This window comes from Bufo gargarizans, chromosome 2 (genome assembly GCF_014858855.1).
Source record: "Bufo gargarizans isolate SCDJY-AF-19 chromosome 2, ASM1485885v1, whole genome shotgun sequence".
Taxonomy (NCBI): domain Eukaryota; kingdom Metazoa; phylum Chordata; class Amphibia; order Anura; family Bufonidae; genus Bufo; species Bufo gargarizans.
The window spans coordinates 171,540,664-171,551,056 of record NC_058081.1 but is presented as its reverse complement, the minus strand read 5'-3'; the positions used below and the strand labels follow the sequence as shown (position 1 = coordinate 171,551,056).

Sequence of the window (10,393 nt, the reverse complement as noted above, 5' to 3'; positions counted from 1 at the left end):
GCTTGTCGTACCCAAAATCGCTGTGTAGACACTCTGTCTTTCATCTGCACTTTTCTCACAAAGCAATTGATACAATAACATAACCCTATAAATCTTATGGAGCCCAGTCCCTTCTTACATATGTCCTTATATAAGAAATGTTATTGCAATGCCTAAAGAAGTTAAATATATTGAAAAGACATGCTGGGAATTGTAGTTCTCCAAGTAGTGACGCACGTATCAAGTGATTGCACTCCCTGGGATAGTAATAAAGTGTGCCTGTAAATAAAGTTGACGCCCATTGAAGCCAGTAGCCCTGGACAAAATGCTCTTAGAAATTCATCAACAGGGATTATAATGACGCAAGGAATGACATGCTCTGAAGCATGGAGTTCCCTGTTTAATCCCTGGTCCTGTTTAGCAGATTGTATCTAATTGTGTTCTGGGATGCTAGTCTGTTTAATGAGCTCATGGGCTCTGACACTTTTCTCTCATTGTGTAAACCCTTTTGGTTTTTTCCAGATGAATTGAACACAACACCGAGGTGCTAATTATTTTGTAATTACTGCAAACCCAAGGTAATCCCCTGCAAGGATTCTCCAAACTTCCACTGCTTGATAGAGCCTGTGCAAGTCAATGCTGCTCAGCCTGGCCAGAGAACGCTGAGGAGTTGGGGGGTAGCACACACATCACACTCTGCAGCATTGAATGTGTTAACAGAAGGGAAGTCCTATTGACTGCTGATGTGACTCAATAGGCTTGTGTTGAGTGGCTTATGTAAATAGAGGTTTGTAATTATATCATCATAGGATGAAGCAGCCCCCCCTGCTTCTCCCCTATGTCCAATAAGAAAAGACCCAGCTTGACACCTGCTTATATACAGAGGAAAGGAGCAAATATCCAGAACTCTCATCTTTCCTCCACCACAAACAAATATTAGGTCAGTTGAAAAGATCCAGGGAGGAAGAGGGGGTTAACCAAAAAGCCTCATTTACCAGCATCCAGCTATGACTTCCAGTAAAATAGAGATGCCTGGAGAAGTGAAGACAGACCCTGCAGCTCTGATGGCCTCTTTACATCTTCTGCCTTCACCCACCACAAACCTAGAGGTCAAGCACACCAAGGTAAGGAGAACTTCTGCTTGTTACTTGTGAAAAGTGTCTGGATCTCCTCCACTACACACAGGCACAGCTGCAATGAGTACAGATAGCAGGCTTCAGACCCTATAATCCCTTCTTACTCACTGCATTCTTCCATGCAGCTGGGTCACCACAACTTCACCGGGCAATCCTAGAAAGTGACCTGTAACTTGATCCTTTCTTTCAGCTTCATTTATTTCCTTAATTACATTTGTTATTCATGATAATACTGCCAGGCTCAGGATTTCTAGTAACATAACTTTTTACTATGTTGTGTTGTAACATCTGTCACCCCAGAGAACTCTGCTCCTCACCCATATATATCCTAAGTAGCTACTCTGATTGCATTTATTCTGTAATCTCTTTTCAGGAAGCTTTATGCAACCTATTCCATCAAACTCTTCTGGATACTAGCCTTTATTTTAGGCTTACACTTTATTGTAATTTGTATTTTGTATCATGTTCTAGTTAACTTTTGTCTATTAGCATTACCAACCTGTTTACTATGATATGTTCATATTTGCTGTTTTATATTTTTATTTCTAAAACGCTCAGCAATTGAGATAGTCAGAGAGGGACACACAGGGTTCATTAAGTTTAAGATTTCCTTATTCCAACTGCATTATTAGTATTTAGACAGTTTTCCTTTATAAATTACAACAACAAAAAATTAAAAATGTAGCACAGACATTCATTTTTGCTGCACTACAGAGGTTTAGTTACTATATATCAGTCATTTTCAAGATAGGGATATTTTGGGAGTAGACAGTAAATTTGGTCAGTCTTAATCACTATCCATTTGAACAAGAGACAGAGGGGGAAATAGATTATGTACTGCATATTCATTTAAGTTTTTTTTTTTGTGTGTGATCATACTGTATTACTATCATTGAAAGGAATCTTGTGCATGTATGATGTAATCAGCTGCTTTCATTTGCGATGAAGACCCTATGTTGTGCATTTTTGCCTTGAGATAAATCACAATCCAGTGGTCTCTAAACCTGTTTGTCAAACTACAAATCCCAGCATGTTCACAGTCTGAGGCTTTTACTGCATGAAGTTTTGTAACAGCCATGAAAGCTTGAAAGGCCAGACACACACGTTGCTTTTTTAAAATGCATTGCAAAAATTGCACCAGAAAAAACATGCATTTTTACTGTACATTTAACAGGTGAAACGTATTAAAACAGACTGTTTCACCTGTAAGAACTCTATTGGCAATTACCACATTGGTTTAACATGCTTCAACAGTTTTTTATGCATTTGTGTTCTTTATGTCTTTTAAAAAAACAAAATGTTAAAGTAAATATTATATATTAAACAGAAACTTCTGTAGCAAACCACCTATAATCAAGAAGCACAAATGCTTCTTTACTCTATATGCTAACTGCATGTTTTCCATCAGTTTACGTTGTTGATCTGGGCTATGAAGTATCTTATGTTGGAGAATCTTTTATTTGAGCCAGGCAAGTGATAGAATATAATTGTAACCCACAGCCAGGTTTTCATCAGCGTAGCCTTCAGAGTCCTGAGTGACCTGATCTGATCCTCCATTCTTGGCACACTGAAAGATGTTTAAACTAAATATTAAGCCTTTTGTTTTCATGGACTAGGAAAGCAAAATGATAAAAAATGAAGATATTTAGTGTGGTGATAATAGTGTACATTGAAATTGTAATTGAGATAGACTGACAAAATATTTGCAACCCCCTCCCTATTAATTTATTTTCTTTTTGCCCTGGCTGAAGGTGTCAAAATTTGACAGCAAATAGTATTTACTCTTCCTATTATAAAACATGAAATGTTATGAGTAACCCAAGGTGCTACTTACAACTGTAACTTGAATTAAGAGCGTAGTGGCATACAAAATTCCTCCCACAAACTGCATGTGCTTTAAAGGCTTCTAAAATAAAAATAAAAAATAAAACATGGCAAACAACTATACCATAGGTTATAAATTTAGAGTATTAAGCTAATTATTGCATAGTGCCATTCTCTTATTTTGTGCTTTACAGTGTGTCACAAAAATGGAGGTAAGAACATACTCAGTAGAACGTAAGCACATAACTTTATCCAGGTAGATTAGGTTTTAATTTACAAGAATGGTTCAAAAAGTTCATTTTCTGATCCACTTCTCGCTAACACAGAGATCTGAAATTTTGGGATACTATATTGCATGTCTTTATAAATTCATGTGCCAAATTTCAGGCAAATCTATAGATTTCTTTAAATGGAAAATTGAAGTGGCTGAAAGTCTTTGATACCTGAGAAATTGAACTTTTTGAATGGTCTCTTACATACAATTAACCTATGAAACTTTTTAGAAAAGGTTGATGCGAAATGAAGAGCCTTGAACAACATACAAAAGAGGTGGGCACCACCGACATAATCGTTGGGTGCTGTCCTGTGTAGTCATAGGGTGAGCCCTGAACATGACAGATTACAATCAAAATTCCTGTGAGATATATCCAATACTAGAATGTGATTTTAGTTTTTTAAGTGAATTATTTCATCCCGTAGTGAAGAGGATAGTTAACATTTAAGGGCATGGGCTCATTTGTTGTACTCTCAATGGCAAGTTTTTGACCATTGTATAGAGAATGCCCTAGCCGTGTGTTTTTGAATACTTCAACTGTACATTCGGCAATTAAATCAGTACTCTTCTGACCACCACAGATAATCAAAATATAACTTTTAACATTTATGGTAACAACCATCAAATATTAGACAAAAATGTGGAAATATTTGCCCTGAGGGAACTGAAAGTTATTTTCAAAATTTAAGAGCTGGTGGTAGATATTTTTCCCCCTTCTTATATGTGAAAGACAAATGTAACAAAAATGACCTCTTGAGCAAATAAAGGTATTTTTTTTTATAGTTTAGATTTTTTATGCTACGTTATATAAGATTATAAAGCTAATATAATTTAAAACCACAAGGAATCATTGTGATTGACCTTTGACTCCAGGAAGGAAAGATAATATTTTTTATGCATTCTCTTCAATGTCCAGCTCACTTACTATAAGATAGAATGGTCTTTGGGGATTGCAGAAGCTATGAACTCCAAATAGCCGCATGTGACTTTTGCTGCCCTTTGGTGAATTTACACTTTGATTAATGGTTGGAATTGGCGACATATATAGTACATGATAACTGCCCAGGATTGCATTAAATTAACCTTCACAAATGGATATTTATTGGTTCCCTTCTAAAAGAATGTTGTGTGGCTGCAAGGGGTAGCTGTAATTTATACGGCCATTCATGCCCCTACATGCTGATAGGCATTTCTACCATCTGGGTGAAAAATGTCCCAAATTAATGCTACAATGGCGGTTTTAACTCTTCAGCAATTATGCGTCTTTGTGTTTGCAACGCCGCACATAATTCTGTCACATAAACCACAGGGGGACCAGCTTGTATCATACACAAGGGTTTTATCTGTGATTCCTCGGATCCTATAATAGCAAGAGGAAATCATAGAGGATTTAGCCTGAGCATTACTTAAGATTTTCGTCTTGGTCATCAAAATAGAATATTATTATACAAATCTAGATTACTGTAACATTGTTTAATTGCATGCTAAATGCAGCTTTGTAGTCCTAAGGGTAGGTTCACACATGGCAGATTTGTTGCAAAAAATACTGTGGCTGAAAACCCATCTTGTACATTCCAATGGGATTATTTCTGCAGCATGAGCATGGATTTTTTAAGTAAACCCCATGCAGATGTCTCGAAAACCCTAGGAATTTCTACAACAAATCTGCCACGTTTTAACTTAAAGGCATTTGCTAAGAGTGCCTTTAAGATGGCTGTAACACTGAATATAGCTATGTAAGAAAAGTGCTGAAAATAGAGTACATGGCTGAAAATAATCGTCTACTTTAGACAAAAAGATTCCCATCCATTTGTCAGGTGATGTAAACTTGGTAGGGCGCCAGAGCTTGGGAATGTTTTCAATTACGATGGTTATTTGTGCAGCTTACTTTAATGTAAATTAATCTGTGCTTAATTTAGATACTTCTACTAAGAACAACAAACCTAGAAAATAATATTGCTTATGATTAAGTGTTAGCGATATAGTATGCCTCTCTATTTTTATTGCTGGGTGATTTGGTGATGGTTTACATGACATACAAGATGTAGAAGTCTTCTGCTGCAGATACTGTAACTGTCAAAGAATTCCTTGCCATGACAAAGAACTAATAATAATATTAATATTTTTTCATAGATCTTACTAGAAAAAAAATGAATGCATCACTTTTTAAAAAGCAAAAATATTGTGGGGTTCAAGTAGGCTATTAAGCAGTGACTTTTGTTATGCCTCACTAGTAACCTTAGAAATTTAAGTGCAAAATGTTCCCATTAAAGATCTTAAGGGTGCCTTCACACGCAGCAGATTCTGTTGCAGAAAGTTTTGCAACTGAAAAACAGTTTCATTCATTTAAAAGAGGCTTGCAGAAATCCATGTGCTTTCCACTAAAACAACCCCTTTTACATCAATGGAACTGAAAGGAGAAATGTCTGCAACTAAAGACCACAATTCCATCTTCTGGAAGTACAATATAGGGCTTGATTCATATGCAGTTTTATGATCCAATGCCAATAGTAAATAAAAGGGAAGAAACAGTGTAGAGGAAAGATGCTTTGGCTCATTGGTTAGCACTGGTGCCTTGCAGCGCTGGGGTCCGAATCTGACCAAAGTCACCATCTACATGGAGTTTGTATGTTCTCCCCATGTTCTCCCCGTGTTTGCGTGGGTTTCCTCCGGGTACTCCGGTTTCCTCCCACACTCCAAAAACATACTGATAGGGAACTTAGATTGTGAGCCTTATTGGAATATAGCACCACTATATAAGTGAGTAGAATAAATAAATACTGCATCAAAAATAGAAGTGAGAAATTAGCCCTTAGGCTTGTGTTACACTGGCCAGATCATCGCTAACAAGCATTTGTAGGAAAGGTGCCATGCCAATTGCATGCAGTAGCAAAAATCATTGTCGGCAGCAGATCATGTCCTCCATATAAGCATGCTCCACTGTGGTCAAACATTGGTTCTGAATGGGGACAAGTGATGGCATTAGCTATTGCTCCTCCTCATACTGTGTCTGTGTTTAACAACTTTTATATGCTAAAAATCTGGATACATTCCCACCAAAGATTCTGACACATTACAAATCTAGCAGACCCAATTCTTGTCCTCTGTTTACAGCAGGCGGTTGGGTGGAAGTTAGGTTGCCTCAATACATATTAGATTGTTCCTTACCTGTATATATAATATGTATATTCAGCTTTAGCTCTAATTATTGTGGACAGTGGTGCAGGAGCTGTGAACACTGTTCTTCCATTCTATGAAAGAAATAAGGAATTCATGATCTTATCTGCTCCCCTGATTTGATATGAAATCGGGGCTTTTAGCTGAAGTACAGATAATTCTATGCAGACAAAAGTCTAAGTACAAGTAAATACAGTAGGCAAGGCATTTTGGACAGATGATGTAAGTTTATTCCCAAAAGATTTTGAAAAATCATATAATTTTACTCATGCTTCAGCTCTTGCACATCAAACCAGTTCATTCAGAAACCCATTGTATTTGACCACCAGGTTTACATATTGTAGCAAAGCAAGCGCAACCAGTGCTTGTACCTTCATTTTTCCATGAAAGTTATGTAACAAGTTAGATTAAACAATCAATCAAATTCCAAGCCAAGCATACTAAAACATCTGTAGGTTATGCTTGCTATTCAAATGTTTGCCCCCTGTGGCTAAGAAAACAAACATTACTGACCTTCCCCTGTCCTGAGCAATGCCTTCTGCAAATTGCACCAAATGTCTTCCAAATTGTACTTTTAGAACCACGTCTGCTCCGTTCACATAAGCCATCTCTCCTAACCTCATGGATACGATTTGCCAGTTATGACAGTGTTGTGCATGGTTAAAACACGACAGACGTTTGATACTTACTGATGAATTCCTTCTCCCCTATAAGATGATCTATTTCGCCAAAATGTTTCAGTGCAACCCAATGAAGCAGATACTTCAAACACAAGCAGTAAATGCTTTTTACCATGGGTCTTAAGATCGGCTCCAGGAAAATAAGTGAAGCAATATTTAGTCGTTCAGCCTTTTATACATAGCAGAGTTTATTAAATTGATATCTTCATGGAGATTATTACATGACATAACCATAACTGAAGGCTGAGCAGGGGCGTAACTAGAATTAATTGGGCCCCACCAGCTAGTGTAAAAAAAATTAAAACCGCAGTATAAGTAGCATAAGTAATTAAAGATATGTATAAAAGCATAACATATTAGAATACATAAATTATAGCAAAAAGCCACTATATTGTTATTCCCCTCAAATAGGTACTTATACCTGATAGGGTCCCCTAACCTCTTGGCCCCATAGCAAGTGCTATGGCTTATAGTTACGCCCATGAGGCTGAAATTGAAACCACTTACGTAATTACTATGTTATTAGGAAGATGGCACTTACATTATTTGTCTTGTCTGAAAAACATTTGATGGGACTGATTTACTTAACTTGTCTAAAATGCAGACAATGTAAACTTTAAGAGGTTGTCTCCCTTCAGGGCTGCCACTGTTTGGTAGTCCTGAACTTTCAACGCTGTGGGGAATGGGGGGCTGACTGTAATGGCACAAGCAAGCGGCACTAGGATGTAATCCTGCTTCTTGCCTGTGCGTGCACGCTCCCGAGGCTCCTAATGAATCATTTGCATTACCAACTTTGACACTGATGACACTGATGACCAGCTAGCCATGGTAAGCATAGTTGCCACAGTCTGACCATTAATATGCCACCCTCTCCTCCCTGTTGCACCTATTTAACAGCCTCAGGCTGCCCTATCCGTCTAGAACAGCTCCAGGGGTACTGCGCATGCCCTGGGGCTGTTCTACATAAGCTATCAGCACAGATACAAGGTGGCTAGGCCAGGAGATGCTGCGCATGCGTGCCTTTGTACACCCCCACGATCTCAGCCACCATAGAGCCCAGAGCTTATTCCCATAGTGAACAGACTTGGTCACTGTTGCAGGATTGCAGGCGGTGGCTGAGCCTGTATCCCCTGACAATGTTCTATAATGGGCAAGAATTAATTGAAGTCAGGTAAGGAGGTAATGTGGAGTAATGTGGATAATGAGAATACATTAGTAAGTGAATTATTTTTGCTTCTTATACATGATAAATTCCTTTTGCTGAAGTGAGACAACTCTTTAAGGTCCTTTTACATGGGTCAAGGATCAGGATAATTATCCAGGAAGAACATTTGTAGGAACACTCAGTCCTGATAATTGCCTCTATTTAAATGTGCCACCGATCATATCACATTACATCTTTTGTGTGGGACATAAGATAATTGTTTCTGGGCAGGAGATTGTCCTTGTGTAAAACAGGATCTGCTGCCAGCAAAAAATAAAGGGAATCAACATTCACAGTAGTGATCGCTCATGCCCACACAGAGGAGATGATTGCTGCATGTAAATTCAGTTATCTCTGCTCCATAATCCATCAGTAATCTAGAAAGAGTTTGTTCCCAATCATTGCCAATGTATCAGCCAATATAATGTGATCTTGGATAGACATTGAAAAGATGCCCCCGATTTTATCACAGTGGCTCAGGCTCCATAACTTTTATGCATGTCTAGACACTTTTCAATTTTTACACCAAATACTGTCTGGCTTATTTTGTGCCAATATTTAGCAAAATTTTGGCATATGCTGTTGCATTTTAAGACACAGCCATTTCCGCGTAGTCATTCCCTCTACTCAAGTAAAGAGCACTGGATTATTCTTTCTGCAAATTCGTTTTATAAATGGGTTTACGACTTGATGTGACATAATGCCACAAATGTTGGTGTATTTTATGGAAACATTTTAGACAAGCCAATGTTTGTTGGATTTACAATTTTGGAACACATTCTCCATTAATTATAAGTGGAGCGAAGAAAGTGAAAATTCTCTGGCCAAATTTTAGGATGCACCAAATTTGTCTATAGCAGGGGCATAACTATATGGGATCCACAGGTAGCGGTTGCACATTTGGCAACACCTTTGTTTTATAGCCGGGATCAGCAACCTCTGGCACTCCAGCTGTTCAGAAACTACAACTCCCAGAATAGTTCATTCACTTCTGTGGGAGTTAGAAGAACAGCCAAGCATGTTTGCATGCTGGGAATTGTAGTTTCACAGCAGCTGGACTGCCTAACGTTGTTGATCCCTGGTCTATAGCATGTTTAGCATTCCCCATCCCTCCCCCATAACCCTACAACCTCCTCACTGATTTTTGTATCTACAAATCAATTTATCTGCATTCCTGGCACTGTAATTATTTCACAAAGATTCCTAGTACATTATCTAACAGGAAGCATGAAGCAGAAAGGGTTGTATGCTTCCCCTGCTTCCTCACAGGTGCCTACTATCTTTGTGGACCACAATGGATTTTATATGCCCCTTAAACTGTATACAGTTTCTTTCATAAAACAAAACCCGATGTTGCTAAGGGGCAAACAGATGTGATTTATTTCCAGAGTCTTTCTATGGGATGACATTATTGTAATCTTTTATTGGAATTCTTCTTTGCAATATTCTAAAACCTGAGCATAGTGAGCACAAGACAAGGTTCACACAAGCATTGCCTTGGTATATGCATTGCTTACGTTTAGTTTTGTTTCTGATCATTGTCATAGGTTTGTATGTTCTATTTAGCCTATTATATATAATTGTTATAACCCATTTCAACCACAGAGAACACAGCTGCACACTAATCGTACAGCTGCTTTAGTGGGGAGTCGGCTGTCAGAGACAGCAGGGCTCCCAGCAGAGAGAGCCAAGGATGGTTTTTCACTGTCCCTGCCTTCCCTATTAGTCAATACACAGTGCTCAATGTGTGCTGTGCCACTTCTCTGGTTCCTGCAATCAAGGGATTGTTGGAGGAAGGGAGTCTGCTTGAGCTGCTGGGTCTTAGCAGACCCGGATCAGCTCTACTGTGAGGTTGTACAGCCTTGTCTCTGGGGCTGTATAACCTATAACTGGAAATACTCTGCCAGCCCAAGTTAAAAGAGAAATCAGCTATGCATTTAATAAATGATCATATTATAAAACAAAAAATGGGAACAACATACTATTCCCTTTTTTTTACATTTTGCACTGGTTATAAAAAATAAAAACATAAAAATACTAAATAAAAAATGACCTAAAAAAAGCGCAAACATTTTTTACATAACCAAATGGAGAAAAGAAAGATCGAACTCAGTGAAAT

General features: G+C 38.1%; 1 protein-coding gene across 1 annotated transcript in view; it reads left to right on the top strand.

Moving 5' to 3' along the window:
- Positions 1-813: 813 nt before the first annotated feature.
- ALDH1A2 (aldehyde dehydrogenase 1 family member A2) overlaps positions 814-10,393 on the top strand; it is a 29,901-nt gene continuing 20,321 nt past the window's right edge. Inside the window, exon 1 of the mRNA XM_044283288.1 lies at positions 814-1,103. Within this exon, the coding sequence (XP_044139223.1) occupies positions 987-1,103 (117 nt within the window). The 5' untranslated portion in view covers positions 814-986. The remainder of the gene's footprint in view (positions 1,104-10,393) is intronic.